A 25,406-nucleotide genomic window follows, 5' to 3' on the forward strand; every position below is an offset into this window, starting at 1 on the left:
TACCCTATAGTTATTTTGGTAACTAGCTGCTAACATTCTGTTAGAGAATTCAGAATCTATTTGGATGGAGAGTGAAGAAACTCAGTTGATCTTTGGAGCAATTAACATTTTAATCACTTTTGAAATTCTAACTTTTCAGTATGGGCGTTGAATGTTGTTATTCAAATTTTACCTCAGAATTTTAGGTCTATGTTAAAAAATATTATGTGCAGTTGACCTTGAATATACTTTGCCCGTTAAGAATTAGACCTCAAATGACCTCGCTGTCATGGTGCTAGCCTTTAGGTGGGAAGGGTGGGTAGAGCCGGCTTGAGTGCTTGAGCGTAGTCAACAATGGAGGGGGGCGCTCTTCTCTCTGGCCTAGGCTCTGCCTTCTGCTTATTTCTCTTTCTCTCTTTCTGCTCCCTTTCTCTTATCCATCCATCCATCCATCCATCCACCCACCCACCTACCTACCATCTCTTCTTTTCAGCGTGGACAGGCACACTCGCTCGGCTGCCCTGTCTCCTGCTGTGTGCTTGTCGCGGAGAACTATAGTCCGGTTCTCCGCGCTGTTTGGCAGGGGGCGCGCGAGGTCCCGGAGCTGTCCAGCAGTTCCAGGATAAGTTCTCTCCAGCGCTTTCCGTGCCAAGGAAGCGCTCCAGCGCCCCGCCCCGGGCAGGGAACCTCTGCGCTTGGGCTCGCAGGGATTTCCAGGCTCGCCTCCCGCCTCCCCCAGTCTCTCTCTACTTCCTCCGGCCCCACCAGGAGAGTCTAGCTTGCTTTGGCAGCCGTCCTCCGCGTGCCCCGGAGAGGGAGCTCCTTTTTCCGTCCTCAGGGCTGCCTCGGAGCTGAGTGCACGGTACGCGGGCTTCCCTCTGCCTTAAGGGCGGGCGAGCGCGTCTCCTAGCCTTGCCTTCTGCCACTGGGTGGTCCTTTCTCTCCGTCTGTCTTTCAAGACACGCGCCCCAAATCAAGGGGTGAGAGCAAAGACCGCCCACCAACTTAACACCTTGAATTTAGATCTTTCGATCCCGAAAGGAGGTTGGCTTTGCCCGGGCCAGCGAGTGAGGGCGGGGGGAGGAGGGCGGGGCTGCAGCAGCTCCGGGGCTCGCTAGACGGGGCTTGGAGACTGAGGAGCCCCGTGCTGGAGAGGGACGCGGAGCGCCGGGCCTCGCCCTCGGCGGTCCCTCCCCGCTTCTCCTCTCCCCGCCTCCCCGGGCCTGCCCCGCCCGCCCGTTCCGGGGTTGCCGTCTCTCCTCCGCGCGTCTCCGGAGCTCTCTCCATTGTCTCTGCCTTTACAACAGGTTCGCGCGGCTGGGAAGACGGGCGGGTGCGGGGGCCGCCCCACCCCCGGCTTTCTTGGGGCCGCCTCCCTTCCTCTGGGGGTGTCGTGACTTCGGCTGCTTTTATTCAGCTCTCGAGCTAATTCCCTGGCGGAGCAGCCCCTGGGTGAGCCCGACCCCTCCCTCTGGGCCCCCGGTTCTGCCAGCGCTGCCGCCTCGGCTCTGCGTGTGGGAATGATGTGCGCATTGGAGGGTCCAAGTTCTTCACGTGCCTGGGGGGTCCTCCCATTTTTTTCTTAGGGAACCAAATCGTATTAAGCCTACTAATCAGTAAATGCGAGGCAGCGGCAGGAGACACAAGCGCTATTTTCCCGCTTGATTCCGAGAACCTCTTCGATTTTTATTTTTATTTTTATTTTTAAAGAGGGAGACGATGGACTGAGCAGATCCACACCATGGAGTCTCGGGTCTTACTGAGAACATTCTGTTTGATCTTCGGTCTCGGAGCAGGTGAGTGGCCCCGAGCTGGGGCGGGGGATGGGATGGCCCCCGCCTTGGGGCAGCCGGGAGCTGGTTGGGGACGCCTTGCTTTTCCTCAATCCAAAGTAGGTCTGGAGTGGGAAGCTTGGATGGAGTAGGGGTGGGTTTGCATTTGGATTTTTCGGTGCTTGCCTTGGAGACGCTAGGGCAGGTCACACCCCTAGTCCGGGGTCTGAGGGCTGAAGGGGAACTTTGCACCGAGAGGGGTTTAAAGTAGGTCAGGGAAATGGGACTGGGTGCTCCGCTATTTAAAGCTTGGCTGCTGATCTCAGGTAAGGCTTCGCACGGCGGAGGAGGGAGTCGCCTTCCTTCCTCAGTTCCCAGTTATTATCTCTAGACGCGGTTCTCTCCTGCCCTGGAAGAAGAGGCTTGTATTTTGATGGAGATTTTTCTTTTCCCCCCACCCTCCCACCAGTTTGGGGGCTTGGTGTGGACCCCTCTCTGCAGATTGACGTCTTAACAGAGTTAGAACTTGGGGAGTCCACGACTGGAGTGCGCCAGGTCCCCGGGCTGCATAATGGGACGAAAGCCTTTCTCTTTCAAGGTATGGAGTGCGTGCCGGGTCCCCAGTGCGGTTTCAGTTCCGATAACCCAGGAGGGAGTTGGCCTCACGGCTGCTCCTAACTTCTGTATTGCCTCATGGATGATGACACTATCTGGAGCTGCGATAAGGAGGGGTTAACGCGACAGACACACAGCTTCCATCTCTTTCTAAGTGATTTGGTTTTTCTCCCCTCCCGCCCCCACCTCCTTACTTTGTACTCTTGCCAGTTCTAATGGATAGTTCCTTAATTACTGTACAGAAACTCTGATGGCAGATGGTTGATTTTAGAGTCTGGGGAACAATGAATTATAGCACAAACGCCTCATTTGGGTGAAATTGATTTAGGTAGAAAATAGGATAGCTTAATCTTAGTTAAGACACTGCTCTCTGAAAGTTTCAGGTACAATGGTGCCTGGTTGGAAGGAATTTCTTTATGTGGAGTAGCTTTCTAGAAAAATGAATACCTCTCAATAATTTTGTCTACTGTATATCACAAACATATTATATTTAAAACGATTCCTCATTGAAAGATCATGATTCTACTTTATCAGTGTCAAGAGAAAGAATAATATTCTCTTAAATATGATTTTGAAAATCTTTCAAATCAATTTTAATTCAAAGGTATATTTTGTATTACCATTAATTGTATACTTAATATTATAAAACTTCTAAGTCAGTGGACGTTGGCTATGCACAAATGTCTACATTTTAATTTATATTTAAAAGTATAGTTTTTTAAACAATATCCTCATTAAAGTATATTTATGGTTATTTAAAAAAAAGGAAAAAAAGTATAGTTTGAAGCAAATTCCAGTACATCAAGCTGTCACCTTTGGCTTACTAAAGCTTTTGAATATTTGTGGAAAGGTGTAATATGAGATTCTAAAAGGGAGCTAAATACATACAGAAAGATTTTTTCCACATATGGTGAAGTACAGATGAAGGCAAAAGAGAAATGAAGTTTGGTTTAACATATCTGATGAATTGACTAACGTGCCTTCTCCCCAGCCACCCAGAGTTTTCTTTTGTGATTTTGGTGCCATGGCTTCATAATTACTAAAGAGTTGGATATGCAAAAGACAACCACTTCAGCAAATCTGCCACCAAGAAATAGAAATAAAATGAAACTTGAATGTCTGTGTAGTGGTGTTGTTGCTTGACATAGCCAGTAAGTGTCACCATGGACAGTAACAGTAAAGCTCACAATGGGAAGAGGAGGAAATTGACATGTGCTACATTTATTTAAAACAAGTTTACTCTTACAAAAAATGAAAATGTAATTTTCTGTTTTAATTATGGTGAGTCCACTGAGTGTATCTATTGTGATAAATATTTGTGATGATATTTTATTTAGTTAAAGATCTTTTTAGGGGAGGGGTGGAGGTACAGCTTAGATATTGAGTCCTTTAAAAAGAATAACTGAATCTAATAAAGGGAATAAGACTAGGCTGTCAGCAAAATGCACAAGTAAAAGAGAAGGGCCATTAGGGATAGCTTCTATTTTTTTCTTTCTTTTTTCTTCTTTTTAAAACCTCTGATTTTCAGTCCCTGTGAACTGGAAGCAAAGTTATTTCAGGACTGCTAATTTGAGTAACTGAAAAGCTTTACAGAAGCTAAAGCTCCTAATAAACAAATGATGTTGAAGTGCTCTTAAAATTTCCAAAGCTCCTTTAAATTATACTAGAGTTCTTACTTTCCTCTGAAGAGAATCTGAGCTGTCACCATTAGAAACCTTCAGGACTGTGATTTTATGTCCTCATGCTAGACAATTAGACACTTTCTAGGAAAAATGGTCTCAAGGCACAAATATCTTTTCCTGGCTAATTTTTTTAAAGCAATATTTAGTATTCATCTTTATTTAAGTTACCAGTTCTTCAAGGTAGGCATTGTGTTGCAAATGAATTGTCCATTGTAACTACTTATCAATGCATATCAATGAATTGTTTTTATCTCCTTGTTGGTACCAAGGCCTCCACTTAGAGTAAATGCCCAACAAATCTAGTTTTTGAGAACTGAAGGTGTAAAATTTCATTTCTGGCCAAATTATGAGCCTTATTTCATATAACCAATCAATCAGCAAGTATTTGCTACCTGCTGTGTTCTCAGTAGGCATATATAATTGATCTAGTAACTTCTCTTATTCTAAGATTTAGATTATGAAATTGACAACAGGTGGATCTTTGACTTTGCTTGGTACTTCTGCATTACCTTGGAAATGTCTTTTCTCTGCTATTAGAAAGCGTTGTTAAGAAGTCAGCTCTGACTCCTACTGCTTTACAGGGATTCCATGGCTTTTAGAGAGACAAAAGCTTTTAGACTCAAGATTTGATGGATTTGATTTATGGTGAATTGAGGGTGTTACAGATATTTTTGTATAGTGTGTGAAATATCAGAGCAGGATAGTAACAAATTACATAACTTGTGAGATGCTCTCAGATTTCATATGAACCTATGAGATAATTTACTTTGTGCTATCAGATATGTTCTATATAGAGGGAGGAGATTTTGAACCATTAAATTTCTCCTGCAGTAAGAAAACCATCTTCTTTTGTCTCTTAGCTTTAAAATAAGAAATCTCAGCATATAATTTCCCAATTATTTTTGCTCATTTAATATTGCTTCTCCTTTTGGCTACCTCATTATTCTCTTTGGTGCTATTTAAGGTGCTTATAATTTAGTGCTTTTTGAAACTATAAACAACTTTTGTAAGTTACTATGCAAAATGAATCTATTATTAATAATTATATTTTGCTATATATGATAATAAAAGCAAGTGGAAATATATTTCAAAGTCATACCTGGTTTTATCATAATGGCAACTATAGTATCAGTAAAATTGTTTTGTTGTTGTTGGCATTTGATTTGTAGCTGAATTGGAAATTGAAGTAAGAAGATGCTAAATTAGATCATCCTTTAATAAATGTGGCTTTTTATCTGAGCCAGTTATAATCATTTTCAAAAGGAAAAAGTATCCAAGCAACAGTTTGGAATCTACATCAAAATCTAAGTATTTCTAGCTACAGTCTGACTCATAGACACAAAAATACATTACATTTACAAAAAAATAGAGGACTGAGTACTGACAATGAAAAACACCTCTGAAAGCTTGTAAAGAGTTTTGAAATCTTAAGGACTAGTGTAATTGTAAATAGTGTTCTACCTACTTACCTTGTTTAAAGTCTAGGAAATATTTGTAAAGTTAATGTTCAAAATAATGTTCTTGCTTCTCTGTGCATGGGAGACCAAGAATGAGAGCATAAGAAACACAGTTCTAGCACTTTCTAGCAACGCTAGCAGGATTTTAAGATCTTTGGTTTTAACACTTTCTCTGGCCAGGTTCCCAAAGTTGATAGTTTCATCTGTTGGTTTAATAAAATTTCTTCTAAGGTGTTCACAGATTTTATGATGTCATTAATCCCTACAAGAGAAGCAAGATGAAATCAAAGCATACTTATTTTTTTCCTGAGTTGGTAATTTAAAAACAAGTTTAGCAGTTTTGTTTAAAGAACTTTAAAATTTTAAAGGGAAAACTTGTCCACAAGTCTACTTTTAGGACAGTATTTAAAAACAGGACTGATATTGGGCATTTGGTGGTGGGCCATTGACCTTAGTAGGCAAAGGTAACTGCACTAAGAAAAGTGAGGTTGCAATGAATATTTGTCAATATGATGGTCAGTGAACATTCATGGACTAGGGACAATGGGTCATTGGTGCCCCAATAATATAGAATACCACAGTGACAAAGAGATGGGCTTAGAAATCAAGATAGACCCAAGTGGAGTCTCATTGGTTGTTTTATTATGGTGAAGTTACCCAATTTTTCTGCACTTCAGCCCCCTCAATTATAAAATTAATGTTGTTAGGAGGATTAAAGGAGATATGTTCATTCATTTCAGTAAAGTTTTGTTGTGTAATTGTTTTCTTCTAGGTGTTAGGCATAAAGCAAAGGAATAAGTTAGAACTTTACTTTCAGAGTATCTTTTTTTTTTTTTTTTAACATTTATTTATTTTCGAGAGACAGAGCATGAGCAGGGGAGGGGCAGAGAGAGAGGGAGACACAGAATCTGAAGCAGGCTCCAGGCTCTGAGCTGTCAGCCCAGAGCCTGACCTGCGCTTGAACTCACGAACTGCTAGATCATGACCTGAGCCAAAGTCAGACACTTAACCAATTGAGCCACCCAGGTGTCCCTATTTTCAGAGTATCTTAAAGATAGTCACTAAACAAACAATTACATAGATAATAATTTAATCACTGTTATGGTAAATGCTATGAAGAAGAACTAATAGTGCAATGGGAATCCATACTCTAGGAAGTCACAAGATCATGAAGACTATCTTTGAAGAAGAGTCATTTAAGCTGTGACTGAAGGATAGTTAGTCTGTAGAAGAGGGGCTGTGAGGATTCAGAGAGGGAGAATCACAGAGACAAAGCAAACAGCATGAACAAAGATCCCAAGCCTGGAATGAGCATTGTGTATTTGAAAAAATGGAAGAAATTCAGAGTAGTGGAAGCATATGATTGTGATATGAAATGACTGCAAATGAAGAGAGCAGAGACCAGATTACAGGGTAGACCATATTCTTATAGGAGAGTTGAAAATTTATCATTACATAAAGATATATTGTGGTAGGCAGAATAATGGTGCCTCAAAGATGTTCCTGTCCTAATACTAGGAACCTGAGACTATGCTTTGTTTCATGTGAAGGAGAAATTAAGATTGTATGTAGAGTTAAGGTTGCTAATCAACTGACCTTAAGATAAGAAAACTATTCTAGATTCTATGGGTAATCTCAAAGATCCTTTAGATCCAGAGGAGGGAGATGGAAGAGTCAGTGGCAGTGATGCAGTGAGAAAAGGACTGACCTGCCATTGCTGGCCTTGAAGATAAAAGCAGGCTACAAGCCAAGGAGTGTGGACAGTCCTTAGAAGGTGAAAAAGGCAAGAAAACGGATTTTCCCTTACAGTGTCCAGCACTGATTTTAGCTCATTTCTGACCTTCAGAACTGTGAGATAATAAATTGTGCTGACTTAAGCCACTAAGCTTATGGTGATTTTTTCTAGCAGCAATAGGACACGAATACAGAATTTGATATATGGGCGTGGGGACTGCTGTAAGGACTACTTAAAAACATGGAAGCAGCTTTGCAATTGGGAAATGGGCATAGACGGGAAGAATTTTGAAGTGTATTCTAGAAAAAGCTTAGATTGCCTTGAATGGACTATTAGGAAAAATATGGCAATGACAATTTAACTAGGGAGGATTCAGAGGAAAGTGAAGAGTGTGGTAGAGAAAACCCTAGAGAATTCCTAAATTGCCATGAACTGTTGGTTAAGTGGACATTAAAGGCACTGCCCCTAAGAGCTTAGATCGAAACCAGGGACGTGGCTATTGCAAACCGGAGGAAAGTGGACCCTTGTTATATGGTGGCAGAAAGCTTAGCTGAATTGTGTCCTGCAGTTATGTGCAAAGCAAAGCTTGTAAATATGAACTTAGGTGTTTAGCTGAGGTGATTTATGTGCATAGTGTTGAAGGTGCAGCCTGGCTTTTTTCTACTGTTTCTTCTAGTGAAAAGTGAGAGGAGAGACAGATTGAGGGAAGAACTATTAAGCAAAATGATACCAGAACTTGATATTTGAGAAATTCTCAGCCTCTCAGGCTGCAAATGATGCTAACGTGAGGAGATTTACCGTCAGGAATGCCTGCTCTGGAGAGAAAGCTGATGGTGTGGCTGGAAAACCTTTTGCTAGGGTCTCAGAAGTAAGGTCAGAGTATTCAGTCACATAGCAAGCTCTTTGAAGAAACTGAACATGTAACTCATGGATTCCCTCAAACATCTCAGCAGAAGCCAGTTATAGAGATAAATTTAGCCAAGAAATATCTGTGGAGGAGCCTGTTGTCTAATGGAGTAAATTACCATGACACATACAGGGACGTATGTGGTTCTTGAGAATATTATACCAGCAAAATTGCAACTGGCTGGGTCTGAAAAGGGAAGTGAGGATGCAGTAAAAGAACGTTGTTGGATCCCTAAAAGTCTACAAACAAGCAACAGGCTGATTAATCTACTCAGCTGCAAACAAGAACCACCTGTTGTGAAAAAATAAGGTTGACTAAGAGGGTAGACCTGAGAAACCAGAAGGCACAGCTGAGATCCTAGAGGGTGGAGCCAAGGACCACAGAGGATTAGTCTCAGGCTTTGAAATCAACTATAATCTGCCTCGCTGGATTTCAAAGTTGCAGGAGTCTGATGTCTAATTTTTAAACATCTATTTTCTTTCTTTTTGAATGAAATGTCTGGAATTATCCCATGTGTATTGCACCATTGTATTTTGAGGAGCAGACATCATGTTTCTTGAGTTTGACAGGTTCACAGATGGAGAGGAACTGTGCCTCAGGATGGATGGTGCCCAAGGTCTCATTTGTACCTGATTTAGGTGTTGACATTTGGGGTTTTTGAATTGATAAGATTTAGACCAGATTTAAGCTGTGAGTTGATATTCTACTGAGTTGAAACTTCAGGGACTTTTGGATAGAGGGAATGTATTTTGCATGTGGGATGGATGTGAATCTTTGGGTGTGAAAGACAGGCTATGGTAGGCTGAATAACTAATGATCTCCCAAACATTTACATACTAAACCCTCAGAATCTGTAAATGTATTATGTTACTTGGCAAGGGGTGGGGATTAAGGTTGCAGAAGCAATTAAGGTTCCTAGGGCATCCAGGTGGCTCAGCTGGTTAAGCGTCTGCCTATTTCAGCTCAGGTCATGATCTCCCAGTTCATGGGTTTGAGCCAAGTTGGTCTCTATGCTGTCTGCTTGGGATTCTCTCTCTGTCTGCCTTTCTCTCGCTGCCCCTCCTCAGCTCATGTACATTTGCGCTCTCTCTCAAAATAAATAAACATTTAAAAAAAGAAGTAGTTAAGGTTGCTAATCAGGTGACATCAAATATGGAGATTATCCTGGATGTCTGAGTAGGTCCGTGTAATCGTAAGGACACCTTAACTATGGAAGAGGGAGGTAGAAGTGTCTGTGTCAGTGTGATGCACTGTGAGAAAGACTTGATTGGTCACTGCTGATTTTGAAGTTGTAAGGTGGTTGTGAGCCAAGGAATGTGGGAAGCTCCTAGAAGCTATAAAAAGAAAAAAAAGGGATTTTTCTTTTAGAACCTCTAGGAGAAACACAGCCCTGCAAACACTTTGATTTTAGCCTAGTGAAATTTGTTTTGGACTTCCGACCTCCAGAACTGTGAGATAATAAATTTGCGTTGATTCAGCCATTAAAGTGATATGTTACAGCAACCATAGGAAAGTAATATCTATGTTAAACATTAGCATCCATTTGTTTTGTAACTGAAATTAAACTTTCTTTTGAGCCCTCTCTCTACTATGCATGAGAGTATGTTTGTAGGGTTGTTGAAAACTTGAATTAGCCAGTTAAAGTTATGTTAGACTGGGGAGCAGTCTAACATTGTGGTTTAAAGTAGTTTCTGGGGTGCTGGAGTGGCCGAGTTGGTTAAGTGTCAGACTTTGGCTCAGGTCATGATCTCAGATCTCACAGTTTGTGAGTTTGAGCCTGGTGTCAGGCTCTGGGCTGACAGCTCAGAGCCTGGAGTCTGCTTCGGATTCTGTGTCTCCCTCTCTCTCTACCCCTCCACTGCTCATGCTGTGTCTCTCTCAAAAATAAACATTAAAAATTTAAAAAAAGAATGAAGCTAAAAACTATGAAAATTATATGTCAGTGTATATATGACAAAATGGATGTAATCATTTGACTATGAGTAAATAATTATAAGAAAAAATAGAGCAAATAGAGCAAAATCAAGTGGGTTTGTGTGTGTGTGTGTATTTGTTTTTGCAAAAACATGTGAGGACTCTCTCTTTACCCTTTTAATGCAAAACCATTATCTTTTGTTATTTGTCATAATGGTAAAATTTTTACTTTTATTTTAAAAATTTATCTACCAGTGTCAGACCACCAGAAATTAGTGCCTTTGTGTGTCATTAGAGCATTTTTCTTACATGGGTTTTTATCCACTCTGTGAAAATTTTCATCTTTTGCTAGCTAGGTTTCAGTTAGAATCAACATTGAAGCGGTAGATGTATGTGCAAACTCATTTTATAAGCAAACACTTTATTAGTGGATATTTTTGTTATGATGACTTTTGTTTCACTATGTAAACTCATTTGTCGAAACTCAGATATGGGCCACTGTAATTAAAAAGAACCAGGGAGAGAGCTGGTGGGAAGAAAAGCGGAGCGTGACTCTTCCCATTCCCGTTCGGCCTGCTGCCAGCCCCTGGGCACTCGGACAACTGTTTACCGAGTTGTTCTTAATAGTGCTCTGCTGACATTCTTCGTTCTGGGGAAGGGATGGGGAGCCCAGGCAACCACATATCTTTCCCTACAAAGGGAAGATTTAGAATGAGACAGCAGGCCACTGCTCTGAAAGGTCACACTCTGAAGGTCTGGACATTGGGAAGAAATGGTGGAAGGAATTGTAAATTCATAGTGAGATGCAGTAGTAGTTGTTGGGTCCATGGACTCCAGAGCTGGACATGTTGTGTTTGAATCCTTTGTTCACTAGCTGTGTGACCTTGATCTTGTTCTTTAACTAATCTCTGAGATAAAAACAGCATTATTTCTTAGAGTTGATGTGTAGATAGATTATATGGATGAAACTACCTGACATTTACCAAATGTTAAATGTATGTTAAATATGTTTTTGATTTTAGAACTAGCTTAGTGGCAAACCATGCTCCTTGGATTATTTTAGGGGCTTCCAGGTAGTACTGGTGGATTTTGTGAGGGAGCTAAGGTGAGGTGATTTTCATATGAGACAGAGAAGACGCATGAAGGTAAACTGGAGTGGGGGAGAAACTGGCCCTGAAGCATCCTCTGTTCTGTTTTTGCTGACTTGGCTCTATGAGTGGAAGAGAATATGCAGATGTAGGTGGAGAGGAATGAGAACACATGGCAGATTTGGAGAGGAAGGAATATAATTTGCCCTGTTGCACCACTGTTCAGAAGTGGGGGGACCACAGAGAAAATCCACAAAAGAAGATTCATAGCATAGCTCCTCTGTAGGCACACAAACACACACTACTTTGTAGGCATATTGAAAGTTTAGCTTAGTGTTGGGTTGTGAGAAGTGTTAGTAGTTCTGAGAAACAAATGACATGATGGTATTACTTGGCTCTGGTAGGGTAAGCTTGGCTTTCCTTGGCAAGGTGGGAACTGATGGTGGAGGATAATATTTCAGGAGTCTTGAATGGTAGTGTAGGGGCCAGTGTTAATGTTGACAGAACTGTTGGGGTGGTCTTGTGGATCCTCTGTGATTTGGGGTTACTTTTCTTACATTTCCTGCTACTTCTTTGGCTTCTTCTCTTGACTATCTTGCTGGCATATAGTGCTTATTTCTGTAGTCCAGAGTCCCTGGGTCAAATTTTTACCCCAGTGGTCCCTTGAGACTCTGATCTTGAGGAACTTACTGTATTGTTTCCCTAGTAAGACTCTAAGATCCCTAGGGAAATGGTCATGCCTTATGTTTCTTCTGGCCACCAACAATTCTATGCCAGTTCCTTCTCTGGTTCTTCCTGATTTTTTTTTTTTTTCCTTTTACATATTAGGACTCAGCTAAGCTGTCACTTTGGCTATAAATCCTTCCTTTGGTGGAATTATTGTTTCTTCCTCTGTGTTCTCTTAGCATCTTCTATTAAAACAACCATCTCACTGTAGTACTTTATTAAAGCTTTTTTTGTACATTAAAAAAATCTGACCAGTTTTCTTTTTGTGGCTACTACTTTCCTGATCCAAGCCACCACTATTGACTGAATTGCTGCAGTAGCCTCTGACGTGGTCTTCCTGCTTATACTCATGCTCCTCTGTAGGCTGTTCCCCACAGAGTGATCTTTATTATTTTAATTTATTTTTTAAATGTTTATTTATTTATTTTGTGAAGGAGGGTGGTGCAGAGAGAGAGGAGAGAGAATCCCAAGCAGGCTCTGTACTCAGGAACTGTGAGAGCATGACCTGAGCTGAAATCAAGAGTTGGGCACTTAACTCACTGAACCACTCAGGTGCTCCCAGAGCAATCTTTTAAAAATGCAATGCATACATTGTTACTGGTTTGTCCCATTCAGTGGTTCTTCATTTCACTCAAAAGATAAAGTTCTTATTATATCCTACAAAGACCTGCATGAACAGTTTCACCACCGCATTACTTTTTCTGGCCTAATCAGTTCATCCGTCACTTTGCCCACTTTGCTTTAACTCTACTGGCTTCCTTGCTGCTCCAAACAGGCCACTTACTCTTCTGTCTCAGGGTCTTTGCACTGGCTGTTTGCCTGGCATTCTCCTGCCCCATATATCTGCATGTTTTCCTCTGTCCTTCAAATGTTTTCTCAAATATCAAAATTTTAAATAAGGCCTACTCTCACCACTGAGTAAAATTTCAGTTAGTCCTATACCTCACAAGTTCTCCTGATACTCCTTACTCTGATTTGTTAATGTCTGTAGCATTTATCATCTAACATGTTATAGAATACACTTATATATCATTTGCTATCATTTGTTTATCATCTGTCTCCCCTGCTAGAAAGTAAGCTTCATAAAAACAGGGATTTCGGGATGCTTTATTCACTGATATGTAACCCAAGTCTCTAACATACAGTAAAATTCTATAAAAATTTGTCCCATGGATATACTTATTTTGCTGACTAGTTTGTGATCTCTTTAAGGCTTGTTTCTTCTTGTAGTGTCCTGACTATCATGATGGCACATATAAGTGTTTGGGCTAATATCGATGAGTGAATATTTGTGGCATTGAATTGAGTCCAATTATTCATTACAAATCTGATTTTTTGGGGGGTGACATCATTATTTTTTATATTTAAGTAACTTTAAAAAAGGCTAAAGAGCTCTTCTTCTGAGTCAAAACACCTACTACTTTCTTCTTTAGTCGTGGGAAAAGGTAAGAAGGTTGAGAGGGATGGAAAAACGATAGTTGTGCTTAACTTAGTGCTCTGAATAATTCTGAGAGGTCTCTCCTGCATTCCCAGATAGAGTATGGTGCAGAAGAAATGTAGACATGTTGAGGAACCTGGACATCCCTATGCTTGTTGCCAGCAAGAGTTTACAATCTGAGTCTGAAGTATTGTGGATTCAGCATTGAGCAGAGATGCTCATATTTATAAGAAAGTATATTGAGAAACATTTCAAAGGCAAATAAGGATTCATTTGGATTATCTATGCTGTAGTACTTCTCACTACTGCAAATTCACCACACTGGAGTACATTCAGAGGAAAGCCACCAGGGAGTTGAAAGGTTTGGAAACCATGTCAGATGAGGAATGGTTGAAAGAGCTTGGAATTTGGAATTTTAGTCTGGAGAATAACAGATAGTGGGGATGTGACTTTTTTTTTTTTTTTTTACATTTTTACATATTGAAATTATAGTCATGTAGAAGAGGACTTAGATTTATTTTGTGTTGTTCTAGAGCAGTGATTCCCAAACGTCAGCCTGATAATCAATGGTTTATTGACTGCCTTGTTACAGCTAACTCCCTGGCCTTCCTAAACTAGCTAAATCCATATCTCTGGGGGTGAATCCTGGGAATCTATATTTTATTTTATTTTATTTATATTTATTAAAAATGTTTAAATAATGTTTATTTATTTTTGAGACAGAGACAGAGTGTGAAGAAGGGAGAGGCAGAGAGAGGAGACAGAATCTGAAACAAGCTCCAGGCTTTGAGCTAGCTGTCAGCACAGAGCCTGACACAGGGCTCAAACCCACAAACTGTGAGATCATAACCTGAGCTGAAGTCAGACGCTTAACCGACTGAGCCACCCAGGTGCCCCCTAGGAATCTATATTTAGAAAAAATTTCCATGATTTTGTGGTTCAGCCAAGTTTGTGAACTGTTTTCTAGAACTGAGCCGTCCTATAAATACAGTAGCTACTAGCCCTGTGTAGCTACAGAGTACTTGAAATGTGCCTAGTGCAAACTGAGATGCAATGCAAGTATAAAAGTCCATACAGGGTTTTAAGACAATATAAAAAAGAATGTAAAATATCAGTATTTTATATTGATTATATGTTGAAATAATATTTCTGGATATAGTGATCAAATAGATATATTATTAAAATTAAAATCATGTGTTTCAGTCATTAAAATCATGCATCCATCCACTTATTCCATTCAATAAACATACTTCTAATAATATTCAAAGAGAGATCAAATCACCTATTTCAGGAAAAAGGTTCCAGTGGGGTGGCGGTGAGGATTAGACGAGATCCTTTTCAAAGTTACTTTAGTTCCAACTGAAATTAAATTATTCTCTTTTCCCTTTTAATGAACTGTTCATTTTACTGTAACCTCTGATGTCCAGAATGTCTTTTTTTTAATCTATCTGATAATCCTTAACGTTCTCATCAGAACAGTTACCTTTTACAAAGGATCTTGGATCGTTCCGCTACTCTTACTGAAGTTTGCTCCTGAGAGATAGCCTGTCATTAACTACTGCATATCTATTTTGTCAATATGTGTATGTGTATCTGTTTTATAACTATTCATTCTTAATGGGACTGATCCACTTTATTTCTTCCATACACTGGTGTGTTAATATTTAATCTATTTTGCTTGTCTAAGTAGAGGGTCCCCTAGGCAAGCACTGTCTAATTCTGTGTTCTTACAGTCTAACATATTGTACTGATGGACCATTAAATGTCCCAGAAAAAGTGCCAAATGGATTAAGTATGTCAGAGCAGAACATAACCTATATTTTTAGAATGTATTTAAATTTCCAGCAGTAATTGGTAGCTGAACGTCCTCACTGTGAGTCGTATGTGTTGACATATACTTGTAAATGAGCAGAGCTCTTCCTGGAGACTGACAGGTCGTTAAAAAGAAAATAAAAAAGGTATATAAAAATGGTTTGTTCTGTGCTACCAATGAGATGCAGTGCTCTTAGGACCTGAATGTGGAACCTGTCGACTTTGTAGGAGAACATCTTGTTCACTGATGTGGTTTGCTGTATCCTTACTATATTTCATCAAATTGCTAATTATACTATAAATATAGATTCATTTAAAGTGTCTGAGCACTCCAGAGAGACAGCTTATTTTATGATACTATCATTCATATGTTTGTTCTTCCTTCAGAGGCTGAGTTTCAAAAGTTCTGTTGAAATGTAAGTATTAGTGTTATTGCTTTTGTTAATACTTTCCATCCCCTGATGTTCAGAGTGAATTTATATAGGATGCTTAATGGATAATTTAATTCAGGCATCTTAGAGAAATATTGTTGACTCTAGGCTTTATGTTTTTGTCTTTCAAATGAAAATAGACTTTTCATGATAGAAAAAGAAATGTTATATACAAATAAAGGGAAGAAATGCTTTAAAATATCTGAAAGAAAGGATTGTTGAATCCAAATTTGAGTCCAAAGAATCCAAACTTGGGCTTATGTGGGGTTTTAGTACGCTTAATGTTTCATTATTATTCGGAAAGAAAACACACAAATGACTTTACCACATCCTTTAATTTAAAATTCAAAGGTCAGAAATTGGAGCTCACTTTAATTAGACTTTTTATAACATTTCTAACTCAAATCTGGGTCGCCGTTTCCCATATCCTTTACCAGATTCTTCCTGATTTCTGTAATAAACACTAATCCTGAAGAGGCAGGACAGTGTTTTAATAAGACTATTTTGTTATGAGTTGAAGTAGAGAATTGTTTAAAGTTTAAATGAATTGAGCTTAAGAACTTGAGCTGTAGTGGTAAGTTGCAGGATGGGAATTTGCAAGAAGTCGGCCCTGTAGAGGGAAAGAAAAGAACACAGAAGGCATGTGGATGCATTGCCACTCACCTTGAAGACACTAAGACTCTATGCAGAGGTCAATGTTTTAAAAAGTCGCTATAAAAATTTCATTATTCTTATCATAAATGCCTCTCTACAACTAAGCGTCTCATAGTAGATTTTCATCCCTTTGCTGCTGTGGGTCCAATTTTTAATAATTGGTTGCATTTACAGTGAAAATAGTGTAATTTAAATTGTTCTTTGATAACACACTTCCAAATTAGAACATGTTTCAGAGACGAATGGAAAAAAAATGAGTGTTCACTCTGTGAATCATTGACCAAGCAGGAAACTGTCGAATGGGGAAGGACGCACCTATTTAATGGATGATTACTTTTTCTTATTTTGGTCAGCAAATTAGTAAAGTCAGAGGGCGAAGTTGGGAAAAAGCCAGATAGGCTGTAGAAACTTGCAGGCTCAGTCTTATATCTAAAACTTCACAGGACTGATGTTAATTACACAGGCATCAGACAAGAAAAAGCAGCGTTTTAAGTAAATATTATCCTAGCTGCCTTATGAAGAAACTGGAGGGAATGTTTAAATTGTAGCCATCTGTGTGTAACAAAGCTTTTCTCTCATGGGAAAATATAGACTAGAGGAACAAATGCAGAGCTACCTCATTTTACTCTTTCTGAAATTATTATATAACCATGCAACAAATGTGTACTACTGAGAGATATTGGAGAATTCATTTTCTTCCCACACTATCTTAATAGAAGAAGTTGGTAAGGAAAAAATAATGTTAACTTTTTTTTCAGTCTTGTATGTTGATATATGACTGCACAGAAGGGAAATATCAAATCATTAAATTGAAATAGAGTGTTTCATGTAAAAGGCTCTCTATTAAAAAAAAGAGGAAATCAAATGCTCTGTTGATATTGATGACTAGTACACAGTGAACACATTTATATTTTAGTGGATTCAATGCGAAGTACTCAAGATAAATCTATACAAATATCAGAGGGGAAGTGTGAAAGAAATGTTTTAAGTTCTCACTGCAGAGAGATTGTTTTTAATTAAAGTAGTAGAGAATGTACCTCCAAACAAAAGATCAAAAGTTTTTCAAGGGTGAAATCTGTCCTTGTGGCATTGCAGATACTGAGGAAGAACAAGATATGGCATGAGACTCCGCAGGACAGATTCAGCTGTCAGGATGTGATGCATGAAAGGACCTGGGTACTGCTGGCTCTGGAACTGGGTCTCTCTGGCACAGATTGATGCTAACATTTGAAACTGAAATAGGCCATTTTGCACATGGTGCATCATCCCTCTCTAGGAGAGATGGGCTTATAATAAATGTTAATCAGTCACTATTCCCTCCTCCAGATAGACTCGTTAAGCATTTTTGCGTTTTGATTTCGAAAGCACTATTATCTTTGGAGCTATAGTTTAATTTTATCTGTAGCTATAGCTGTAAAAAAAAAATTACTGGTAAAAAGTGAAAATGACAGCCAAGGAGTGCCTGGGTGGTTTAGTCAGTTGAGCGTCCGACTTCGGCTTAGGTCATGATCTCGTGGTTCATGAGTTTGAGCTCCGCATTGGGCTCTCTGTGGTCAGTGCAAGGCCTGCTTTGGATCTTCTGTTCCCTTCCTTCTCTGCTCCTCCCTCATGGACACACACTCTCTCTCAAAATTAAACATTAAAAAAAAAGATGACAGCAAAATCATAAGCAGGATGCTAAAAAAGATTGAAACAATAATATTTGACTTCATCGATATCATTGTGTTTAATATTACCATGTACTAACAGTGGTTGGTTATTAGTTGGTTATTCTTTTTTTGTAATATACACATCTTGTTATTGACATCATTAGCAAAGAATACAGATTTGGACTTGTCTGAAGTTTTATTCCACTGAATTTTTCACTATTATTCTGAAAGAAAATGCATAGCAATGATTTTACCAAATCTCTTACCAATTTCTTCTTGAAGTTTACCATTAATACTTATTTATGAGTGTGAATTCTTTCCTCCCCTTGATTTACAGTGATGGGTGGTGGTGAATGGGTGAGTTTGGAAGACTGACCCAATCAGATGTTGTTTATTATTTCCAGGTCAGTAGTGTGCTGACCAGATCGCTTGAGGTATTTCTGTTATAAACAATAACTGTTTAGGATCTCCCTTGTTGATTCTTTGAACAAAAAAGGAAGCACTGCTGAATTACTTGATTAGTATGATATAGATAGCATTCTAGCTTAATTTCAGTCATAGTCTTATAAATGTGTACATGCAATAGAGATATTTTAAGTATACTGTCTGTGAGATAGACTCTCACATTCTCCTAATAATCACAAAAGCAAAATCCTATTTTTCCTTTTCATCTAATCTCTTCATTTGGATTCACCACTTTCCTCCTAAATAGCACTTTATTCTTCCTGATCTCTTTGGCTGTTCTCTTTTGTTGACATCTACATTATTGTCATCAAAGATTTGTAGAGTCCATACAGTCTCCATTTAACAGTGTCGCACGGGCTTTATTGCAAGTCCCTATCATTTTAAATAATTTATTCATTTTATTGCTGTTATCCTGGATTTCAAGTTGGTAAATTTTGCAACAACTCTGAGAAACTCTAGTTTTATAAAATTACTTTATTCCATGAGCTGTATCAGTTGCTTTAGTATATACTTCCGATGTTAACTTTTTACTGAATAAAGCACATTATTATTTTGTATTGATACTCCCTTTAATAAATGAAGGCTTACTCTCTAAAAGTAATCTTTAAAATTATAACAAATAACCTTTAATAATGATTTATTTACAAAACCATTATTATAGCTTTAGAGCAAATCAAAATATTTAAAAAATGTACTGATACCATTAAAAAATTACCAAGCAGTGCATAGAATAGACATTCTTCTTACTCCATCTCTTAACACTGTTCCATTTATATAGAGACTTCTTATATTTAATTCATTTTTCTACTTTTGAAATTATTTATGCCTACAATGCTTTTATAATCATGAAAAAATAATATATATTTTTCAGAACCATTAAGTTAGAAGTTTTTCCTCTCAAAAATGATCATTATTCCTTATGGAATTAAGTCCATCTACTTTTTAATTATAAATATTTTCATTTTGACACAATTAACTTGCAACTGAATGTTCAAATCTTTAGTGTTTGAGGGGCGCCTGGGTGGCTCAGTTGGTTAAGTGTCTGACTTTGGCTCAGGTCATCATATCGTGGCCTGTGAGTTTGAGCTCTGTGTTGGGCTCTGTGCTGACAGCTCAGAGCCTGGCCTGGAGCCTGCTTCAGATTCTGTGTCTTCCTCTTTCTTTGCCCCTTCACCATTTGCACACACACTCTCTCTCAAGTATAAATAAATCGTAAAAAAATCTTGAGTATTTGATAAATTTTGATAATCATGTAACCACTACCCAAAATAAGACATAGAACATTACTATTTCCCCAGAAAGTTTCTTCTGTCCCTTTGTGGTACATTTTTCACCCCATCATCCACATGATTTCTTATGTGCTAGATTGAGTGCCTGTATTTGGGTTTTATCTAAATAGAATCATGCAGTATGTACTTCTTGGTGTCTGGCTTCTTTCACTTAGCATAATGTTTTTGAGATTTATCAATGTCATGTGCATCAGTAATTCATTCCTTTTTGTAGCTGAGTATTATTCCATTATAGGAGTATACAACTGTGGCTGAGTATTATCTCATTGTATGAATATACCACTGAGGCTAAGTATTATTCCATTGTTTGACTATACTGCTTTGGCTGAGTATTATTCCATTCTATGAATATACCACTGTGGCTGAGTATTATTTCATTGTATGAATATACTGCTATTGATAAGCACTTGAGTTGTTTCTAGTTTTTAGCTTTTTGAGTAAGGCTGCCATAAATTTGTTTGTACAGTCTCTTTTGGACATAAACTTTTGTTTCTCCTGGGGTAAATACTTAGGAAAGAAATTACAGGGTAGATATATTTAACTTTCTAAGAAACTGCCTAACAGCTCTCCAGAGTAATTGTACCATTTTGAATCATTCTGGACTCCTGTAGAAATGCGCCACATTTTCATGAACATTTGATTTTGGTAGCCTTTTTAAATGTTTATTTATTTATTTTGAGAGAGAGAGGGAGAGAGTGTGAGTGAGGGCGGAGGAGAGAGAGAGGGAGAGAGAGAAAAATCCCAAGCAGGCTCAGTGCTGTCCGTGTAGAGTCCAGCACAAGGCTTGAACTCACAAACTGTGAGATCATGACCTAGGCTGAAACCAAGAGTTGACTGCTTAATCAGCTGAGCCACCCAGGCACCCCTGTTTTCTTTGATTTTAGCCATTTTTGTACATGTGAAGGGGTAGTTCATTTTGTATTTAATTTGCTTTTTCCTGATACTATTATATACTATTCACTGACCACTATTTTCTTTTTGTAAAACAACTGTTCAGTTGTCATGCCCATTTAAAAAATGGGGTTTTCACCCTTTTATTGTTGGTTTTTGTAAGATTTCTTTGCATATTGTGACTACAGATCATTATTTAATGTATGTTTTGTGAATATATTCTCTGAAGTTTGTGGCTTATCTATTCATGTTCTTAATAGAGCCCTTTGATGAACAGAGCCATTTACTTTTCATGAAATCCATTGATAAAAAATTTATCATTTATTTATTATATGATTGGTGCATTTTGTGTTCCATCAAAGAAATCTTATAGCCACCTAATTTTACAAACCTCTAAAATTTTAAAAACCTCTTAATTTGTGAGTTCCTTTCCCCAACATATAAATTCTGCAGAATGAAACAGATCTAAATTATGTTAAAATTTTAAAGCAGATTGTCACATAATTATTGCTTCCATGGTTCAGGCACATAACACAAATGAGTTCACTGTACTACATATGAGATTATAAGAGGTCAGTGGCTAAATGGAAAAAGTTGAGACTTATAGCTATTCAGATTCAAATTTCATTTCTGGAGATTGGTGGGCTGTTGGGGGCCGTGACCCCTGGCTTAAGGAATTCTTGAAATAGAGTGGTATTGAATGATTTTTGTCTTTGATCATTCCTTAAATCACGAGCTCTTTCAGGTGAGAAGGAGTGATCAGTCTGTTGATAAAAGCAAACAAACAAACAAACAAACCAGTTTTTCAGATAGTCTGCCCCTGCTGCTTTTTTTCTACCATGATGATGAGTTTATCTATGGGAGGCACATCCTCTGGTTCATCCATCTGTGAGGTGTGTGTGTGTGTGCATGTGCACACATGCATGCACGTGTGTGCTTGTGAATGTCCTATGTCCATCCCTCCACTGCTCTGTTGGCTTCCTTGTCAGTTGGTCGGAACCTGGCTGACTACCTTATTTTAGTCTCACTGGTGCTATAATAGCCCCATGAGGTGTGTGCCTAACTCCCTTTTGACCCTGGCCTGAGTGGTTGGCCCCTCTGTATTTCTGTCTATAAAACCACCTCATTGCTTCTCCGGTATGCTCTTTGGCAAGATGCCCAACCAGTCCTTGGGAAGGGTAAATCTCAGTGCGTCCTGTCTTCTTAGCCCGCTGCACTACTGAGTTGGCTTTGACGTAGCTGGCCTCGGAGCTGACAGAGGTCTGGCAGTCCCCCAGAACATCATCTCCTGTTCAGAGGGGAGTGGATAAGAGGTCTCCTTCGCTCTCTTGGTTAATGCCACGCCCTCTAGGCCAAAGCCTCAAGAGAGGAAAACCTTTCTTCTATACTCCTCTTTTTATTTTCTTTGCAAACCTCGCTAGTCTTAAGGAATATTTTTTAATTTTAATTTTAATTTTTTTATTAAAAAAGCTTCTTGCTTCTCCCTTCTGCTCCTTTGCTGTCATTGGTGAGAAGAGTATATTTAGTACACTGCTAGGGAACTCTGGGAGCCACGTTCAACAAGCTTGGCTCTTGGTATATACAAGGAAGATCTTGAGGAATCTATAAAATCCTTGCTGGAGGGAGTAGCAGGCTTGCAAGGCTATCGTCTTTCTGCAAAATCCTATTTTTGAGTTACAGAAGTTGAATATTACTTGGGATTATTTGTTTCTTTGTTTGTATGTTTATTTATTTGTGTTTGTTCTGTACTGAGCCAAAATCTTCCTTCCAGCAGAAGGATGCTTAAGTTAGCTAAGGTGAATGCCTTCAGAAAAGCTCATTAGTAATTTATAAAACATTATCCCTGTTGCATATAAGAAAATAGAAATAAGTCCACTATGTTAAATCTACTGGCTTAGTCTCAGTGGAGTTAAATAGTAAATAGTAGTAGGATATATGATTATAATACTTAAGGAACAACCTTAGTTTGGCAGATAGGATTAGTAGGAGTAGAATATACATATAAATAAGACAATAATCTAATACTCCAACTTTCTAAGAATAAAGATTCACGTTTGAATCCTTACTGTATCAGTGAGCCTGGCATGGGGTGAGAATTACTGCCCTGACAGTGGTAATAAGGTGATGGCGGTGGCTGTGTGGCCGAGTCCCTAACCCATTCCTGTGGTCCTTTTGTGTCCTGGCCTGTCAGCCTCGAAGCTGTCTGAAGCACAGAATGTTATATAACATTCTGAGTTCTAATATCAGGCATTGTATAATGTGGAGGAAATTTTGCCTGCTGATAACCAGCTTCTCTCATGTTCCTACAAAATATTCTGAGATTAAAAAGCCACTTTCAGAAGACCCGTGGCCAGTATTGGCTTCAGAACCTCATTGTTTGTGAAATGTCAGAACACCAGGATAGATTAATCGTGGGAAGTGGTGTAACTTTTTGAAAAAGGCCCAGTGACATCTGTAGGTATCATGCAGGTCGTATCTTATCATAGAGGTCAGATGGTCATTGAAAGATCATTTGGACAACTTAAAAATTATTGGCCTGAGGAAAAAAAACCTAGAAAAAATATGTTTCAGGACTGATTTAGCATCGATCATCTTAAATAGGTTGTGTTCCTTACAATAAAATGTCATAATGCTTTGGTGTACTGTCTGAAAGTGGGGAGCATAGAAAAAACCTAGATTTTTTTTCCCTGGAACATGGGCCACTCTTCTATTGCACCAACTTACAACGCAGTGGATTGCAGTAGGAGCAATATTGACATGACAGATGATGATGGTTCCAGAGGAGCTGTGCTGATCAATATTGTTAGTCATCCGTAAACTGAGGACTCTTTTAGCAGGGTTTGATATGATTAGACCACAGTGGCACTAAAGAAGCCATGCCCTTCTGTGGCATCAAGAATCTTCATACGAACAGGATGTCCGTGTGGATGCTGACACCACAGACTGCCTGGCAATGCGGGGATTTTTCTTTAAGATAAATGCGTCGTTAACTACCGTGGCTCCAGAGGAACTTTTGTGGTCTTTGGGGGTCAATAATCTCTAAAAATGTACTGGCATAATGAGCCACAGCTGCTATGAGAGCACTTTTACAGACATCTGGTCTGTAAGTTATTTCTTAAATGGCCTTCAACCATGTACATGGCCAAGTCAGTAACTTCAAGGGATCCACTCCAATCATTAGTCCATATGGTTATTTAGTGCTATTGGTGTAAATGTTCTAAGTCCATTTTGATTGTATTAGCATCTTTTAAGTCCAGAAGAAGTAAGTACTGCCTTAGCATGGAACTTTGAGTAATTTTCTAATCTAAAATCTTGAGTTTTAAAAGCCTTCAGGATTAAATACGTGACATAGAGATTAACTGAGGCAGTCAAAGTAAAAAGTACATCTTGGCTTAAAGACTTTTCCTGGAAATGGAGGCACATGGCATCTTCTGCCACAAGGTCTTTGGAGTGACTCTATGTGACCCGGAAGTAGATATGGTAATAGAACTGATTGACTTTTAGTTTTTGCCTGAGGGCTGTGTTATGTGTTTGTATGTATCTTGTATGTGTTTGTTTATGAAAAATCTCTGGTTCACAACATTTCAAATCTAATCCTTGGCACTGGGTTGTTTCCTTTGCTTCATAATACTTATTTTCCATTGAATTTAAAATGTAGCTTTTACCTTAGAACTGCTGTCTGTCCCCAGCTCTCTGAATCAGAGCTGTCCAATAGAACGATGTGATGGAAATGTCCAGGATGGTAGCCATAGGCACATGTGCATCTTGAACCCTTGCAATATGACTGCATGAATGAGGAACTGAATTTAAGCATTTTAATTAAATTTAATAACTTAAATGAACTTAAATTTAAATTTAAAAAGCTTCACATGGTTAGTGTACTGATCTAGGCCACTAAATGCCACACTGCAGGCCACAATGTATACTTGCGTTGAATAGCACAGCTCTAAATACTGTCCCTCATTCCTGTTACCTTCCTTGTGCTTGGTGGACCTTAAGTCAGGAAGCATATTTGATTAGGAAAGGCTATACAGTTAATGTCTCCATCCCTTTTTATATAAATGTATACTCATTTGTGATGGGGAACATCTTTTGTTTGGCATATACAACAATAGGACAGCTGGCTTTTTAAGATAAAATTTGGAGCCTAAATTATTTAATCACAATCTCTCAAGTTCTAAAATGATCAAAAATTAATTTTTTTCCTAGTTTATATTGAAAAACAGAGCCTTGCCCCAGATTTGGGAAACTTTCTTAGGGCTTTGGTTTGGAACTCTCGTTATTTCCATTTTGAATAAAAAATATAGGGGAGTGAGAGGGGTGTGTCCAAACATATTCAGTAAGGGACAGGTTGGAATTATCTGGCAGTTTACAGCTTGCCAGAATTGAAATAACAGAATGGGTACCAATTGTGATTTGAAAGACTAGATTCCTTTTATATCAATTGTGCACAATGATAAACTCCCTTCTAGGTGTCATTCTTCATCAATAGGAGAAAAGGGAAATAGTGGTTTGCTGTAGTCAGATCTCTAGACATAAAGACTTCCTAGTAAATTAATGGTTTGTTTAAGATGCTGAACTGGATTTTAAAATTGAGTAGACTTGTATTCGTGCTCATCTTTAAAAATATTTTTTACATTCTAATTTACACATAGTGTAAAACACAGACACTAAGCGTACAGCTCAGTGAATCTGATAAAAATGTATATTGTAGTATAGAGGTGGAATTTAAGGAAAGGTATTAAGCAGGCTGTGTTTTAGCTTATGGGCAAGTAATAAATTGTATCATGTATCTTGAATGTATCATAGATAAGCTGCTATATAATGATTGCCACTTCAGATAGCTGTGAAATTAGGTGATTAACTAGTTGTTACTTAACCTTCTAATTTCTGTATAAGTCT

The 25,406-nt window shown here is 38.7% G+C and overlaps 1 protein-coding gene across 3 annotated transcripts in view; it reads left to right on the plus strand.

Annotated features, from left to right (window-relative positions):
• Nucleotides 1-663: 663 nt before the first annotated feature.
• Nucleotides 664-25,406, plus strand: part of NELL2 (neural EGFL like 2) — a 326,766-nt gene continuing 302,023 nt past the window's right edge. The window contains exons 1-3 of one of the 3 annotated variants that reach the window (XM_029955181.1): nucleotides 664-841; nucleotides 1,690-1,775; nucleotides 2,221-2,349. In XM_029955181.1, coding sequence (XP_029811041.1) covers nucleotides 1,721-1,775; nucleotides 2,221-2,349 — 184 coding nt within the window. In that variant the 5' untranslated portion in view covers nucleotides 664-841; nucleotides 1,690-1,720. Of the gene's footprint in view, nucleotides 842-1,196; nucleotides 1,287-1,326; nucleotides 1,432-1,689; nucleotides 1,776-2,220; nucleotides 2,350-25,406 lie in introns of those variants that run through there. The other 2 variants (XM_029955182.1, XM_029955180.1) reach the window with 2 other exon arrangements.

Source organism: Suricata suricatta, chromosome 10 (genome assembly GCF_006229205.1).
Source record: "Suricata suricatta isolate VVHF042 chromosome 10, meerkat_22Aug2017_6uvM2_HiC, whole genome shotgun sequence".
NCBI classification, from domain to species: Eukaryota; Metazoa; Chordata; class Mammalia; order Carnivora; family Herpestidae; genus Suricata; species Suricata suricatta.